This window comes from Cladophialophora immunda (assembly GCF_000835495.1).
Source record: "Cladophialophora immunda strain CBS 83496 unplaced genomic scaffold supercont1.1, whole genome shotgun sequence".
NCBI lineage: Eukaryota > Fungi > Ascomycota > Eurotiomycetes > Chaetothyriales > Herpotrichiellaceae > Cladophialophora > Cladophialophora immunda.
Window position 1 is genome coordinate 950,192 of NW_015622541.1, and position 15,792 is coordinate 965,983.

At 52.8% G+C, this 15,792-nt stretch overlaps 5 protein-coding genes across 5 annotated transcripts; 2 read left to right on the forward strand and 3 right to left on the reverse strand.

Moving 5' to 3' along the window:
* Positions 1–2,562: 2,562 nt before the first annotated feature.
* Positions 2,563–4,827, forward strand: PV07_00280 (uncharacterized protein). The gene has a single exon (XM_016386716.1). It carries the CDS (start codon positions 2,698–2,700, stop codon positions 4,435–4,437), a length of 1,740 nt encoding a protein of 579 aa, XP_016253644.1. The 5' UTR covers positions 2,563–2,697; the 3' UTR covers positions 4,438–4,827.
* A 2,284-nt stretch (positions 4,828–7,111) lies between these two features.
* Positions 7,112–7,429, reverse strand: PV07_00281 (uncharacterized protein; the record flags this gene model as incomplete). The annotated part of the gene is made up of 1 exon (XM_016386717.1): positions 7,112–7,429. One exon carries the CDS (start codon positions 7,427–7,429, stop codon positions 7,112–7,114), a length of 318 nt encoding a protein of 105 aa, XP_016253645.1.
* A 1,285-nt stretch (positions 7,430–8,714) lies between these two features.
* On the reverse strand, positions 8,715–9,826 carry PV07_00282 (uncharacterized protein). The gene has a single exon (XM_016386718.1). The coding sequence runs from the start codon at positions 9,457–9,459 to the stop codon at positions 8,869–8,871; it is 591 nt and encodes a 196-aa protein (XP_016253646.1). The 5' UTR covers positions 9,460–9,826; the 3' UTR covers positions 8,715–8,868.
* Positions 9,827–10,763: 937 nt separating this feature from the next.
* Positions 10,764–14,383, forward strand: PV07_00283 (uncharacterized protein; the record flags this gene model as incomplete). The annotated part of the gene is made up of 3 exons (XM_016386719.1): positions 10,764–11,268; positions 11,348–11,634; positions 12,716–14,383. 3 exons carry the CDS (start codon positions 10,764–10,766, stop codon positions 13,355–13,357), a joined length of 1,434 nt encoding a protein of 477 aa, XP_016253647.1. The 3' UTR covers positions 13,358–14,383.
* Positions 13,387–15,736, reverse strand: PV07_00284 (uncharacterized protein). The gene is made up of 4 exons (XM_016386720.1): positions 15,337–15,736; positions 15,126–15,275; positions 13,780–15,073; positions 13,387–13,713 (listed from the first exon to the last, which is right to left on the reverse strand). The coding sequence occupies exons 1-4, from the start codon at positions 15,672–15,674 to the stop codon at positions 13,540–13,542; spliced, it is 1,956 nt and encodes a 651-aa protein (XP_016253648.1). The 5' UTR covers positions 15,675–15,736; the 3' UTR covers positions 13,387–13,539.
* Positions 15,737–15,792: the final 56 nt, after the last annotated feature.

A 15,792-nucleotide genomic window follows, 5' to 3' on the forward strand; every position in this document is an offset into this window, starting at 1 on the left:
CATGGAAAGTCCTTGGCTGCCTGGCGAACTTCCGAGAGGTTTTCAAAATTGTATTGAGCAGGCTTCAGCTGTTGGGCTGAAGTAGAGAAGAGATGAGCTATAATCGACTGCGATGCTTGCCTCCAGAGGTGGGAGAGAGCTCCATAAGGTATCGAGTGATGTTTGGGTACCTAGGCATTTGTTATTCTGTTAGCACTGCCCAGAAGTGGACGGTGGCGGTCTCGGCCTTGGTGGCCTCCGCGTCCCAGAGTGTTGAGTCTGTCGTAGAGCTAGCACTTTCCCTTCGTGGTTTGGCTGCCCATGGGTACTCCGCTCGCCCGGTAATGGAAGGGGAACGAAATAGGTATGCTGCCGCGGTTAACTGTTTCAAGGCCAATGAGCACGTCACCTCATAGCAAACGTGAATCCAACCTCCCCATCTCGACTTCGTCGTCATTATTGTCATTTTCTCCTACCAGTGCAAAAGAGAAACAGGTACTGTTTGTTCCCTGTAGACGAAAATGATGCTAATCGCCGAGGCCACCTTGAGTGCCGAATGTGGATGATATTCCACAAAATGAAGCATAATCTGAAGACCCATGCTTGTGGGATGCGCTGAGCCAGAGTAGCCTAAGCAGTGGCAAGTTTGCAAGATGGAGAATCGCCTGGAAAACGGTTGCATCGAGACGGAGAATTGATTCCAAAGAACTAAAGTGTGAAGACAGTGCTTTGGCGATCCCAAATTCCCATTTCACGGGTGCTCGTATACTTCATTGACGAAGGTTCTCAGTGTCTTCCATGCTATGGATGTGGTGATGTCGCCGCTCCCAGGATTTTCGTTAGCAACCGTGCTTTCGACCCTGTCCGATGTCTCAAAGGACCACCTAGAGAAGAGAAAGACATTTACACTCCAGAGGTTGATGAACAGTTTGACACGATGCACATTCAACAGAACCGCAGGCCGAAGACGATATGCTCCATCGGGAATGGCATTCAGAAGAGAAACTCCTCAATTAAGTGGAGGCAGATCGAGACGGAAGTCGATTTGGGGTCGGACATGTATGATATGTGTACAGCCGGATCCGTTCGACTTGAGAGTTGTTTATCTGCTTGTAGCTGCCCATGCTCATCCTGCTTCCTGTTTACGGACAGGGCTGATAGCGTTGAGGGAGTTGTACACTTGGATTGGGGTGGCTAAGACCGGAAGAAGCACCAGACCTAGCAGCCAACATGACCCGAGAACATCGACAGTGCTTTCAACCAACATACAAGGACCTCACATCACTAGATAGATGTTCTAGCAGGGATCGCCCTTCCAAATCGAAATAGAATCGTAGAGTGTCACAGAGATTTGGGCAACCGTTGACAAGCCGAAACATCCAGTGCCAATAGCTCAGATCATGTCCATATCTGCCTTCCTGAGCTTGGGCAGTAAGACTATCTTGATTCGTCTTCGACGATTGAAGCTTTCGGAAATGGGGTGAGAGACCGCGGTAGATGCACATCGACTGGGGTGCAAAAACGATCCCGTCATGACGGAAGGTGTCGCTTTGCCCTGAACGAGATGTTCTTCGCTGATTCCCTTTTCAGCGGTTTTGTCGGACGTCCCATGAGCGTTGTCCCACCCTGTACGAAAGCGTGCGATCTAGCCACCAGGTATAGTCCAAAGTGATATTCCATCTCAACATCTGGCAAGAATGACTGTTTATGTGGGATTTGTGAATGGCCTATACCGGCATCAGGACACGAGCGAGAAACTGCAACGAGAACACTCACCGCTGACTCATGGATGGGAATACGGAAAATTGCCAAAGTGCGGTCGGTAGTCCCAATCGCAGCTGAACAGCCTATGACACCCGAGTTGCATCTCATCTTTGACTCGATCCGTGTTTCGTTTCATGTAATAGATGCCCTATCCAATCTGGTCATGGAATAATTGTCCCCCTATCATCATTTGCTCGGAAGGTGTCTCGAATGACTGCACGCAAGTGGCAAGCCTCATCTGCCTCCCTAAGGAAGCCGTTGGCTGCTCCATGGTCAGAAACTTTATGTGGAATGAAGTGTTCAGATGGGCCGCCAGCCGTGACTGGCGTCAGGACCATGGGAACAGGGAGTCTAGCTTGTTCAGCATATGGCTTTTTTCAGAGATTGCCTATCTGGATGAGTTATTGCTGAACCTGGGCGACAAGGCTGACCAGCCTGCGCGGCCCTGTGCGGTACTGAAGCTGTAGCTGTACATAGCACTTCTATGCCGTGCCTCAGTTTTGGAGGGCCGGCACTGATGTTGGGATCTGCGGCTCTTCGCATAAAGATCGCATTTGGTGGCATCAACATATGGACGACTCGGACAAGTCAGCTCCCTCTGTCAACTATGGTGAAGGAGGAGGTCGTGAAACATTGACCTCTCGGCATCGTCATTCGTGCCACTTCGAAAAGGCTCAATGGCAAGACTTGGTTGGTAAGGCTGTCCGTCGTGGCGTCTGGTTTCGAAACAGAATTTGGCGCGAGCTCACGTGGCGTGGCATCAGTAGAAAAAAGTGTGGAGTCGCGATTCTGTGGCCCCAAACTGCATCCTCTGCGCAGTCGAGAATGACTCAGTCGCACCACCATCAAAGAGTGCCTGCTCTCTTCTCTCTACCGGATATTATTCTCAGCACTCAGCCAAGGATTTCTCCTTAAACACTATTGAAGAGTCTGTAACCCAGCAGCCTACCAGCGATGGCTGACCCAAAGCCAGCTGCAGCCAACACCATTCTCAACCCCGAGGCAGCCTCTTTCACTATGCCCTCCACTGGAGGAGAGACTCTTCCCAATGGCACGGCTCAAAGTGCCCAGCCAACAGCTGTGAATGGAATCGAACAGACAAAAGATTCCAAAAAATCAAAACCCCGGCCTGAGACGACCCCTCGAACGACCACAGAACAAAACGTAGCCGAAGCAGGAGCAGGAGCGAAGTTGACTGGCGCGCAACTGAAAAAACAGAAGGCGGCTGAAAAGGCAGCAAGAAGAGCAGAAAAGGTTGCTGAGAAAGGAGCTCAAGCGGTGGCTCAAGCACAAGGCCAGGGCGTACCATCAGGAACAAAACCAGAGACGCAGAGACGGCCATCAACGACGAAAAGAGAAAGCGACACAGGTCCGCATCATAAAAGGACGCCCTCAGGCAAGGCTTTGCCCATCCGAGGCGCGACCCAACAACAGCAACAACAGCCTCAAGGCTCGACAGTTCCGGAGAAAGAGAAGCGTCAGGAACTCAAACGTGTGCCAATGTTCTCTCACCTGTATCCCAAAGAAAAGAAAGCCACATTATCCGGAGCTGGTCGAGAAATACATCCCGCCGTAATATCACTAGGGCTACAACTCCGCGACTACGTGATCTGCGGCGGCAATGCACGTTGCGTAGCCACCCTCCTGGCCTTCAAGAAAGTTATCCAGACCTATACTACTCCTGCCGGCGTCGCGCTATCTCGACATCTCCTCACTCATCTCAATCACCAGATCGCGTACCTCCGCAATGCGCGACCTTTGAGCATGAGCCAAGGGAACAGCATCCGATGGTTGAAGAACCTGATCTCCACGCAACCCGTCGAGGCCACCGATAGCGAAGCGAAGCAAAGTCTGTGTCGGGCTATCGACTTGTTCATTCGTGAGAGGATCACGCTAGCTGATGAAGTGATTGCCCGGGAAGCCGGTTCGCGGATCCAAGACGGAGACGTGATTCTGACATACGGGAAGAGCAGTATCGTGGAGAAAACACTCCTCACTGCGCATCAGCAGGGGAAGAGCTTCGATGTCATTGTCGTCGACTCGAGACCTATGTTCGAAGGCAAAAACCACGCACAGAGCCTCATACGCGCAGGTCTCAAAGTCCGCTACACTCTACTGTCTGGCCTAGCCGATGTCCTTGACAACCAATCGGAATCAGTCACAAAATGCTTCTTGGGTGCCTCAGCGATGCTGGGTAATGGGAGGCTGCTCTCTCGTGCTGGCTCGGCGATGGTTGCTATGATGGCCAAGGAATCGAACAAGAACAAGGGCCGGAACGTCCCTGTCATTGTCTTGTGTGAGACGGTCAAGTTCACAGCGAAGGCAGCGCTCGATAGTATCATTATGAATGAACTAGGCGAGCCAGATGCATTGGTGGAAACTACTGAAGTTGGGATCTTGTCGTCAACGAAAGCACCTGTGGAAGCCAATGCGGCGGGGAAAGGCGCCAACAAGAAGCCGAATCAGCAAAAGGACAAGAGGGATGAAGACGATGGGGATGAGAAGAGCAGCTCGTCGAATACTAGGGGATTGGAGGATTGGAAGGATCAACCGAATCTGTTCCTACTAAATCTCATGTATGATGTGACGCCAGCGGAGTTTCTGGATCTCGTGGTATGTGAACTGGGCAGTCTGCCGCCCCAGGCGGTGCCGGTGGTGAATGGCGTGCATGGAGACGACCAAGCCTTGGCTTGACGGCTGCAGTTGATGGCTCTTCTTCTCCTCTTTGGGATTTTTTTCATGTGAAATCGACGGATCGATTTGTCATGGAGAGCATGTCAGACCTCCAAAAGCAGGCGATCTTACCAAGCAGTGCAGGAATGGACGAATGTGATACCTTTACCATCGGAGCACAGCTACGCGGCCAGAACTCCAAGTCGAAGTGCAATCTAACAGTAGCTCCAGTCAAACTCCGAGCGAGGGAAGGCATGTAGCAACGAGGGCACAATGTGCTGATGGTAAGAAGAGCGATGTAAGGCTGGCAGAAAAATGCTCTCATGGCCAGACACATCCCTTAGTCTGTATCTGGCCGGAGTCTGTTTCACCGTCTAGCACATACTATGCGGCATGCTTTTTTTCTTCCTCCCGCAAAATGTCGCAAAAGGAAGCCACAATCATGGCTCCATTGAGAAAATATCATTCCCTTCCCACCGTTGATCGGTTTCACCTGGAGGATTATCTCCTTCTCGCAGACTTGTGAGAAGTGACCCTCACTCAGCAACCCCCCTCTCCTCCAAGTCCTACTGCTCTTCTCTCGGCCATTTTACTCTCCCCATTGCATGCATCGTCGAACTCCGTTTTCGTTCATCGAGGTTCTTCGTATTGATTTCGACCTAGTCGACCAAGTTGCAGTCTTTGCCGTAGAATTTATCGGTGCTATTCACGAAGGTCCGCACGTCAGCCAGCTATTCTAGGTATCCCGCTGTGATACATCTAGAGCGTCGCTGCAGCCTGAACATACCTTGATGAACCCGATGTCCTGGCTCTTCTCCCGGAAGCACTGACGGCAGATGTTCAGGCCGTACTTGCGGATCAGACCGGCTTTATGGGTGCACACGCGGCTGTGAAACACGGAAGAGTCAGCACATGTTTTTCTCTCGCGTATGAGATATTCTGATGACTCGTGTCCAGGGGTGGGACGCGGACGTATCGGTCACATCGATCCGGATGCTTTCGCTCCTTGAACATGACCGCTTCCGTGCACAGCGCTGCAAGATGGTCGGGAGAGATATCCTGTTATTCAAGACATTCCCACCGAGTCCTGTTCCATAGTCCACCTCTTAAAAAGGGTCCGAAGCGTCCAAATCCTCCCTTCGAGGTTGCAGTGCGATTGAAAAAACGTACCAGCCGCGAGAACCCTTGCCGAAGTTTCGGGGTCGGGAGTACCAAACGCTCTCGTGAGACATGATTGCGGTTTCTGTCTAGGTCTCTTGCGCGGAGGATGCAAAGGGGTGGCGGTGCGGTTGAGCTTCTGGATGTGAAAAATATGTCAGAATTTCTCTTGCAGGCGTGCAAATATCTTCGTGGGAGTGTTGGCTCTCTTTTGTAAGTCGCCAATGGCAGTGACCGACTGGGTTTAGGAGAAGGAAGGCTCACTGTTCAAGCTGGCGACAACTGGTCGTTTGGTGTGTTGGAAGACCCTGCAATTCTCAGAAGCGGTCGAAGTTCTCGATCGGAATTCAGAATGTGGGTTCCGCAATGCCAAGAATATTTCTTAGTCACGTGGTTGACTCAGATGTCGATGTTCATTGGACATCGCCGAACACCCTAGTTCTCTCCACATACCAAAATAGTACAGCTTCAAGACGCTCTGCCTCACAACAATTACTGTGTGCAGCTTGAAAGTCGGCGTCACAGATGGTTCGGACAAAACGAACCGGTATGTAACCAGAGAACCCGTCACTATGGCCACCAAGTCATCAATTTCGACCTCGCCGGCCTGCACCCTCCCCCAAGGACTCCCCTGAGCCGCAGGGCGTCCGCACCATCGAATGCGCCCCAGAAACACCGGCCAGATCGTTAGCAGTATCGATACGCTCACGAGACGAGGCGAGTATATGAAGGAGCGCTTCGACCTCCAGCTGCGGCCATCTGTTTCGTCAAGATCCTTAAGCTCATGATTTATACTCCATTCCGAATGAATGTCGTGGGAACAGACAATTTGCCCGAACCATCTTGTACGTTGTGGGATAAGGAAATCACCGTTGCAAGTATCTCTGTTCACTGCGTTGCCCTTTCTCAGGGAGACTGGAGATTCCCCCTTTCCGGGGAAGGACTGCAGTCCGACAGGTCTCTATACGTTTCGAAGTTGTGCTAGTGGATTACGGGGAGCTTTGCTACAAAGTTATGACACTGATCTCAACTGCCTGAGCAGTGAGAAAAAGACTCGAATAGGATCAGTGTAATTTGACCTAATTGCCGCATCTGCAACCCCGTCCAAAAGCCCAGGCACTGTGGTTGTGAGCGCTGCCCTACAACCTGGCCAGCAATCTCGCCTACAATCTGCCCTTCCGGACATGTTTCGCGTAAGGATGCATATGACTCTTCATGAGCAGATGATCCAACTCTGAGGTGTTAACGTGTTTAGGGGATGCACCCCGCAAGCTTGTCAAGCCTCATTCCTGCATAGCAGTCTCAAGCTCGTCCTTGAGGACTTTGCGATGGTGATGTTAGCATGCTGCCTTCAGCGGCGGTAATGTTTATATCGAAACTGTTACAAATAAACGGACAGGACCACTTACTTGAAAACAGACGTCTCACCCCATCAACTCCGTACACATTCGAATAGAGGACTGGCCCGCCTAGGGCGACGGCGGTTGCGCCCAAACACATGGCCTTCAGAATGTCCGTGCCTCGTTGGACGCCACCATCAACGAAGATTTCCATCTTTCCAAACACTTCCGGGCACAGGAGGTGCATTTCCAGCAGGACCAAGAGCGATGCTGGGCGGTGTCGACGACTCTGCCGCCGTGGCATTACAGCCCTCGAGTATCGCGCGTTTCGCGTCCGCGGCAGTCTGGGTGCCCTTAAGTACGATTGGCAGGTTGGTGATGCTCTTAATACAGGCGATTTCATTCCATGAGACTGCTGGATCGATGTCAAACGCGGTCCTCCTGACCCAGCCGTAACCCTTTATGTCTGAAGCCTTGGCCGGTGAGGTTTGCGCATTGCCCCTGCGGACAACCATCGTGGTCTGGATGCGCTCGTGTTAACACCCTTCAGCTATTCTTCCTCATTCAGATCTCACCGATATCCACATGTAGCCTGGATGATCCCTGGCTAGCTTCTTGAAACGAATGGCTTAGTCTATTCACAAAGGAGTCTTTTGACTTCGTGCGAGCTTGACAGAGAAGCTGTTGATAAAACTATTGGGTCACCGAATGTTCCTCTCCAAGTTCACGCACAAGACTGTGCTGCGTATGTCTTTGGACGTGCAAATTTTGGATGGGTGACAAAGACTATTGGCCTCGAATGGGACTGACCCGATACCTGGTACGTTCACTACTATTTCGCTCCGGTTCTTAACCGACATGAGGGACTAGCTACCAGCTATGGAACTGCGGGTAAAGTTCATTCTCTTGCCTGCTCATATCAGTCCACTTCGTTATGTTCCGGTCTGTGCCTCTTCGCTTCGCTCGATTCCCCGGGATCTGAAACCCTCTCTCCAAGCCGAAATTGTTTAGTCCCAGAGTTTGTCAGAATCAACCACAGCACCGAGTGGAATTGCCCCGCAAGCGTCCGGGCTGGAGTCTCACCATGGGTCCAAAACCCTATCTTTCGGTAACCCGCACATTTCCTGGTCTAGTCACCGATGCCTGCTGTCAACTCAAGTACATTTTCTTCCCAGGGAAGATGTCCAGAATACCCTTATAGCTTCGGGCCGATGAATATATAGGAACGGGTACGAGGTGTCAAGTTCACGACTTTTGAGCACAGGGAGATTCCGAATAATGTCTCGCCCTGGCTCATCGCCCGCAGCGAATATACTGCTGTTGTCTCTGTCCATATCACCATGGGGAAGGAACGAGGTGAAGGGTTGAACAATTATCTCAGAAGTGTTGCCATTGTTGTCGCATTAGGTTCCTTTGTAAGATTTCTGTCATGTTCCCTGTCATGTTCCCTGTCATGTTCCCTGTCACCAAACCTCGTCGAGTTCCCAAGACACTGATATCTTGTCCACCTTCAGACATATGGCTGCTGCTCTGCCATCATTGGAAGTACCATAGGTCAACCGGGCTGGTACTCTTACTTCGTAGCCCCCCAAAATGTGTGGCTATCGTTTGAGCTCGGTCGAGACGTGTTACGACCTACGGTCGATCCTGCTGAGACGGCGTAGGGGTCGGTTGAAGCGCAGCACACGCACCGGGACCGTCGGGGCATAACCTGAAAAGCAACAGTCCAGACTAGGCCCAGAACGAGCTTTTGAGGCTCTCGTGGACTATCATGGGATAAAGAATATCCAAGAGTTAACATGTTCGCGTGTCAATGTCATTAATATTTCAATACGCTAATGCTAAATTCCGTGCTCCATGCGTGTATGCCGCCAGTTTTCGCTCCTCATACTTTGAAGGAAATATTATTGTACACGGTTGGCGAACAAGAAGGTATGCGCTTTCGAGATGGTGTTTACAAGCTTCTGGCACATCCATCGGCGGCGTGGATGTTCAGAGGACCCTTGCACATCCATCTGCTTGGGAAGCCGTCTGCGATCCACCAGATCTGGTAGCTGTGAATCGCCGCGAGGGTGCCTGCCTTATCCTGGCACGCGTAGAAGAAATTGCGCCCGTGGTTCTGCAGAGATCCATTCCAGGTGAAGCTGAATTCGTTGGTGCGGACACCGGCGGGCGGGGAGCCGTGGGGTGTGCTGAAGCCGACGGGCTTCGTCTGTCGTGGCACCACGTACATTTGCTGCCAACCGGTCGGGCTGGTGTGGATGGACTGGAAGGTAAGGGTGTCGATGCCATTCCTGGCACCGGAGACGATCAGCGGCTCCGAGTAGGATTGGTACTTGATCTGTCCAATGTAGGCGGAGCCGTTGGCGTAGAACAAGCTGTAGGATTGGAGCTCGTTCATGTTGAAGCGACCACCTCCAATGGCGAGGTCGTAGGTGGGTGCGGCGCGGCGTTCGATGTCACTGACTTCGGGTGCTTCAACGGGTGCAGCCGTTGCAAGGCCGAGAAGAGCTGCCGTCGCAGCAAGAAGGACGAATGGTTTCATGGCGAACGATTGGATAGAGGCTCAGTGTGTTACGAGTGACCACTGGAGTATACTCAGTGTAGAGCAGGCGAATGAACAAACCTTATGGAATGGGTTGTGTAGAGCATGCAGAGAGTCGGGCCATGAACGCCATCTTTATATAGACAGGTTGTTCCATGATGGGCTGATGTGCTTCCATGCATGTCCACCCATCTCCTTTTAACCATGTGAGTTAGGGCATGGGCGATCCAAAACATAGGGAATCGGAGGATAGGGAGTTGACTGGCGGGTCCCTGATGCAGGGTTTACCCCAGACAAAATAGTTCTTGCGGTCGAGGGCAACGTCCTACTGTGTATAGTGACCTCTTTAACAGGTGAGGAAATCATGCTATGAGAAGGCACAGAGAAGAAATCGTGGCTCGGCATTGTGAGATCATGTCGGAATAACACCACTTAGCCTTGTCTTGGGAGATCGAGTGCTTTGGGACGGACTAGAATGAGTCGATTTTCCCTAGCGTCCTAGCTAGTCAGAGCGGGTATCTGGAGCGCGCAACTAGCAAGAGCTGTCGAGATGGAGGGCAAATGGCAATGGGACAATCGACCACCATGTGATATTCACTTATAAGAAGCCATGGATATCATCTTCCAGGATCGACAGCAAGCAAGTATAGGGCAGATAAAGTTGGTACTCTGCGAAAATATCTCGCAGCAACACTCGAGGTGTAAAGCCACGACGCCAAGAAGCCAAGGAAGTTGGCGGAAGCTCTTGGCCGAATGCGGGGACCACTAGTATTATTCAGGAAAGGTGCGATATTTCCAAATAACAATAATCGCGCCATAATCGAACCACCTCCAGTCACTCCCCAATAAGAGGCGCATCTCTATTCCCAGTCGACATCACAAGGCAGCAGACGTGGCGCCACCGCTTAATGTTAACACAGCCCCTTCGCAAACACTGAAAATATGTCCTCGGGGTGGTGTCTCGGAACGATGTCCTGCTGCCGCCCGCACTGCTATCCACGGTGATTTGCCCTCGGCCGTCACCACATTATCGTGAAGATCACGCGACTTGTGGCTTCTTACAGAATCCCGAAAGGGTGAACTGGCTCTAGACCCGTGATCTCCCTTCGCACAGTACTTTAATGGCCTGGATCTCACATGATCCCTCTATACAAGTCTGCCCTTGCCTGGGCTCCCACAGACTACACCACAACACTTCAGTCTTTAATTATCCCAGCCCAAGTCAACGTATGCCGAAGAGACTACGGGTCAGCTCTATTAACAAATAACAAGACTTTGTGAAGTCTCACTTTCCCTAGGGGTGAATGACAACTTCAAGAATCAAAATGGACACAACAGTGGACGCAAAATCAATTGGGAAGATGATCCATGCAGGATGCAAGCATCATCATTGTCGCAAGCACGCCAAGGCATCAATCTCGGAGCCGACGCAAATACCAACCACAACACCAAAGGTTGGAGGGGAATGGCCTCCAGAGTTCTTGCATTGTGGAATATGGCCACCCCCACAGGAACCGACCGACTCTGAATCTGATATCAATGCACGTCCCAAACCCAAAGTCAAGGCAGCCGAGAAGAAAGGACCTGTCAGAGTATATCCGGACAATATACCAGACATCGACGGGGACGGCAGCGATAGTGAGTCTGGATCAGATGCGTCTGACGACGACGACGAGGGTCATGACAAGGCCGGCCCCCTTGCGGCGCCATTGACGGTGGGTTCGACGGAGCTCTCAGATGCGATCGACACTTTGAAAGTCGTCGCAAACGGTGCAGATAAAGACGCGGATCACACCGGAAATGATAAGAGTATGTCACCTTGCTCCAGGTTTCTCACACCGCTCACATGTCGGTTTTGTAGGAATGACTAACGTCATCCATGCTCTAGTCAAGGCTCCATACTCGGTGCTCAAGCTGGTCGCCAGGCACGGCAACAGCGACGGCAGCCCGCGGAGGGGGAACGACACTAGCAAGTCCCCACGCAAAAAGCTTTTCGACCAGGAGGTTGTCGCCGAGGGTCAGGCCCGCGTGGAGATTGCCGATTATCTCGACAGCTTGATCGACCACGGAGAATACGAGGAAGGGTATGGCTGTGTATGGCCACTCGAGGAGTACCGCCGGTCGGGGTGGGCTAAGGAGATGGTCGCCGCGTACCCGGTCGAGAGTGCCGAGTTTGTACACAAGGTGCACCAGGAGTGCCACAAACGACACCAAAATGAACCCGAGCCAGACTGTCTATGAGACGAATGGGGCATCATCATCATGCCGGCTTCCGACCAGTCAGCAATGTGCATAGCTCCCCAAAAGTGGACGGCAGTGCAGGCGCATGGAAATATCTCGGGGTGGACACCACGCGGAGTCTGACGGATACTACAAATGTCTTATGGGATCTGATCGTTACCTTACGCGCCCAGAGAGGCTCATGTGATTGGGGGAAAACAGGCCCACGACTGCCTGGAGGATAAGGACTGCGAATTGAGGATACAGCACTCGTCCACAGAAACCATCGAATCTATCTGTCCTTCTGAAAGCTACCGTCCTGCATGTGTGAAGCAGCCTTGGTTCGGACCAACTTGTAGTCCCTCAGCTTCCCTGCAGCCCTGAATCGTTTTATATCTCTTGCTTCGCCAGGAGAGACTCCCCCTCTTGACCTTGTCTTGCGGTAGCGCACCCTCGGCCCTGGACACACATGTTCCTGTGCTCAGCTGATATAAATAACTGTTTCAAAATGCCATGGATCACGAGTTATTATAGCTAACACTAACCGTGGAATCAATGGTTTCATTCGCCACAGAATGGATCTGATATGGCAAGCGATATGAAGTGAAGTTATCCCTAGACTATGACTGGAAATCTATTTGAAAATCTCTCTTTGGCAAGGCTGGGCGAGGCTACCGGTGGGGTGAGGGGATCACCAGTAGGTAACCACTAGCTTGTCATTTAGGTCCCTGCTCGCTACCCCACGCTTTGTTTACGCGGCGCTCGCCTACAACGTCTCGAATAAATCATTGTCTCCTTCCATCCAACCATCCAACCCACCCTCAGTACCAAAGTCCAGTCTTGCCTGCGCTGTGGCACCATCCCAGAAACCCACACGAACAATGGTGCGTCTGCGTCCCCAAGCCCGCTTCAATGCCCCGGCCTTAGCTCACGGCGCTCCCTGTCTTTCTTTCCCTCTGACTGTCTCTCTGTCTGTCTACCAGTCAGTCTTTCACTCGAGAGCTCTCCCGCTAACCTCGTGAAACCCGGTTGACAGTCCCGCGACTCCTCTGCCACGTACATCCACCTGCGCGCGTCGCGGCTCGCCGACGTGTTCGAAGAGTTCTGCCGCCCACCCGCGTCGACGGTGTTCGCCCTGTCCACACCGCTCACGGCGCAAACCCACCCTTATCCGTCAGGACATGCTGGCGGCGTGGGTGCTGGCGGCGGCGGCAATGCGCTGCCCATGCACGGCAACATCGCTGACGGGAGCGGCATGACCTCCCTGCCGGGCCACTACCTGCCGTTCGAGGAGATCACGCTCGCGCCGCACCTGATGCCCGTCAACCCGGAGGACGAGGACGACGTGGTCCCGGACATGCACGCCGCATTCGGCATCAACCGCGCCCTGAACCAGAACCAGGCCTCCTCCGGCGCCATCGTCCCGGGCTCGGCTGCGGCGGCGGTCGCGGCCGCTGGTGTCGGCGTTGGCGTCGGCGTCGGCGGTGGAGCAATGGGCGCGGACGGAGCGACCGGCGAGGCCAGCCATGCGGGCGCGGCGAGAGATCCGATGTGGAGAGATCTAGGGTTGGATGCGTTGGTGGCCGATGCGCCGAGGAGTGGAGTTTCCACGGTCGGCGGGGGGAGCGCTGGACGCAGAAGAGAAGGGAAGAGGACGGGATTATTGCTCCTACGGTGATTGCTGGAACAAGGAAAGCAAGAGGATGGGCCGCTGTCTCGGTATTGGGGGTCATTGGTCATGAGAAACACGACAGGCATTATATCCCAGGAGCGTTACACCCGACTTTTATTGGTATTGATAGACGCCCGGGATCAGCCGAAAACAAAACCTCCATGGGCGGAACACTATGAGGCCAACCACTATATCCTTATGACATCGACCCTCCCTCGTTCAAAGACATTATGAGCCACAGTTCTGGCCGACTTTTCCTCTTCGGACAACATGCGCGGATGCAGCGAGATCTGGGAACACGTCCCAGCAGCCTTTCGTTTAGACAGTTGTCCTGGGTTGATTACCATGACGCTGTCGACGACCTGCAATACCACTATCAGCTCATTCGAAGTTATTAGATCAGGGTGGCTTGATTTCTTCAGACGTACCTTGACAGAAGGAGTCAACATGCTCGGTAGAATGAGCACGTCAGGCTTGACTTGCATCCATTCACCAAGCTTGAGATATCCCACATCCAGACACGCGCCGGTGGCTTTCACCACACCGTTACTGGACAGCTTATCCCTTGGCATGGGCGGGAAAAGCGGGAAGAAATGCCGCTGGTCGATCAAATACCCAGGCAATCTGGTCAAAAGATCTTGCCCAGGACCATGGGACAATTGCTCTCGGCTGAGTTCGTACAGGATGTCTTGTGACGAGACTCCAAAAACAACCTCGTTTAGTGAAATGAAAGACGGGTTTGGAAGCATGGTAACCTGCTTGGGCAGAGCGAGGTCTTTCTTCGCCAGCCTTTCTTGTGGCCAGCTGACGTGTTTGCTCATCAAGTCCCGAGTGCTTGGGATCATAACCACTGTGATGCCCGGGACGGCAGAACAGAGGCGCTGTAGAGGCGTGGAAATCCAGAGTCGGAAGAGGGCTACCAGGCTGGCCTCATGATCCATCCCTCGCACCTCTGGCAAATCGAAATCTCCTGATGCAAGCATCGGGTGCTCAATGTCGAGAAAGGGGCCAGCCAGTATGAGAGCATCGGCCATTGATTCCTCGGCTTTTTCACATAGGGCTTGGAGTGGTTCAAAGTCAAGGTTGTCCTCGGCCGTGAATGGACCAGAGGCGATCATGATATTGAGTGGAAGAGAGCTCGAATTGTCCGACACTTCAAGCCGCTCGTTGATCGCCTCGATGTTGCTCGGCAGTGAGGAGGGCATAGGGAGTTTGGGCACTGAGAGCACTTCCTTGACCGTGAAATATAGCCCTGACGCGTTTGTGCCTCGCAATGCAACAATCTGGCCGGGGAAGAACTGATAAGATGGAAGACCGTCCACTTTAAGAGGCACGCGGAGTCCCGCACCCATTCGTCTGGACATCTCCAAGACGAGTGACGCCGAATTGAGCTTGCCATCGGCCGTATCGCACGCAATCCTGCCAACTGCGACGATCTCACTGGTGCGCTGTGCCGCAGCATTCCCGAATGCAGAGTCTTCTAGATTGTGAGCTTTCTGGACGAGAGCCAAGAAGTCATCGATTCGTTCATCCAGCACCTCTGAAGACTCTCGAAGGCGCATTGCCATAGGTTTATACTGAAACTTTTTATATTCCGTCCCAGAGACCAAGCGCAGTCGCGCCTGCGAGAACGGAGCAATTGGCGCTTCGGCGGCGGAGAGGTGCTCGTTCAACGTCTCGATAATTTGTCCTGCGTTCGGCCGTTCTGAGAAGGGTATGCCTCTGCCCCGATGTTAGAATTGGACATGTTCATTGCACCGAAGAAGTGACATACGCGGATGTATCTAATTTTCCAGCCTTACCCGGCGTCCTGTTTGTGGTTTCCGGACGGCTGACTTTCCTAGGCACTGGCGAGTCGAAATCTGCCTTTCGTTTGACACTTCCGTTTCGCCTTGAGATAGCATTGGGAGTGAGCTCGTCTAGCCTGTACACAGCATCAGCTTCTGAGATTCCCAATGGGTAGTAAGCGCGCCGTCGCAACATACATCCCGAACACGTCTGAAGTCCCCACGGTCCTAGGTGTAGCATGGACCAGACTTTTCCTTTCCGACTTCACCGCAGACTTCGGGGCCGTGTGTTGGGCCCGCTCGCCTCTCTCAACCGAGTCTTGTACGTCCTTTGCAAACATGCGCGCTGTCTCGATGTCCAGCTTTGTCTCTTCGCTCCCCATCTTCAAGCAATATACCTCCCATTTTATAAACAGCTCGTCCGGGGTCAGAGAGTGGACGCGCAGGATCGATTCCAGGACGCCGAGGATGTCTCCGGACAAGCCGTTCCCGGCGGGATCAAATACTGCGTTGAGGTTTTCCTTCATGGCGGTCATCGTGACAGGGCTTCTCGCGGTGGACGGGCCAACTTTCACTTGGGAGAGGTTCGTCGTCGTCGACACTGAGGGGGTGGGAAAGAGTCGACAATTATTGGACCGCAACGCGACGCTGGAC

Bases quoted from the DNA above. Each gene is read 5' to 3' on its own strand.
- PV07_00284 (XM_016386720.1), bottom strand. From the start codon at position 15,674: ATGACCGCCATGAAGGAAAACCTCAACGCAGTATTTGATCCCGCCGGG. The intron at 15,276-15,336 runs GTATGTTGCGAC...TGCTGTGTACAG, and splicing joins ACTTCAGACGTGTTCGGGAT to GCTAGACGAGCTCACTCCCA. The intron at 15,074-15,125 runs GTATGTCACTTC...ACATCGGGGCAG, and splicing joins GGAAAATTAGATACATCCGC to AGGCATACCCTTCTCAGAAC.
- PV07_00282 (XM_016386718.1), bottom strand. From the start codon at position 9,459: ATGAAACCATTCGTCCTTCTTGCTGCGACGGCAGCTCTTCTCGGCCTT.
- PV07_00280 (XM_016386716.1), top strand. From the start codon at position 2,698: ATGGCTGACCCAAAGCCAGCTGCAGCCAACACCATTCTCAACCCCGAG.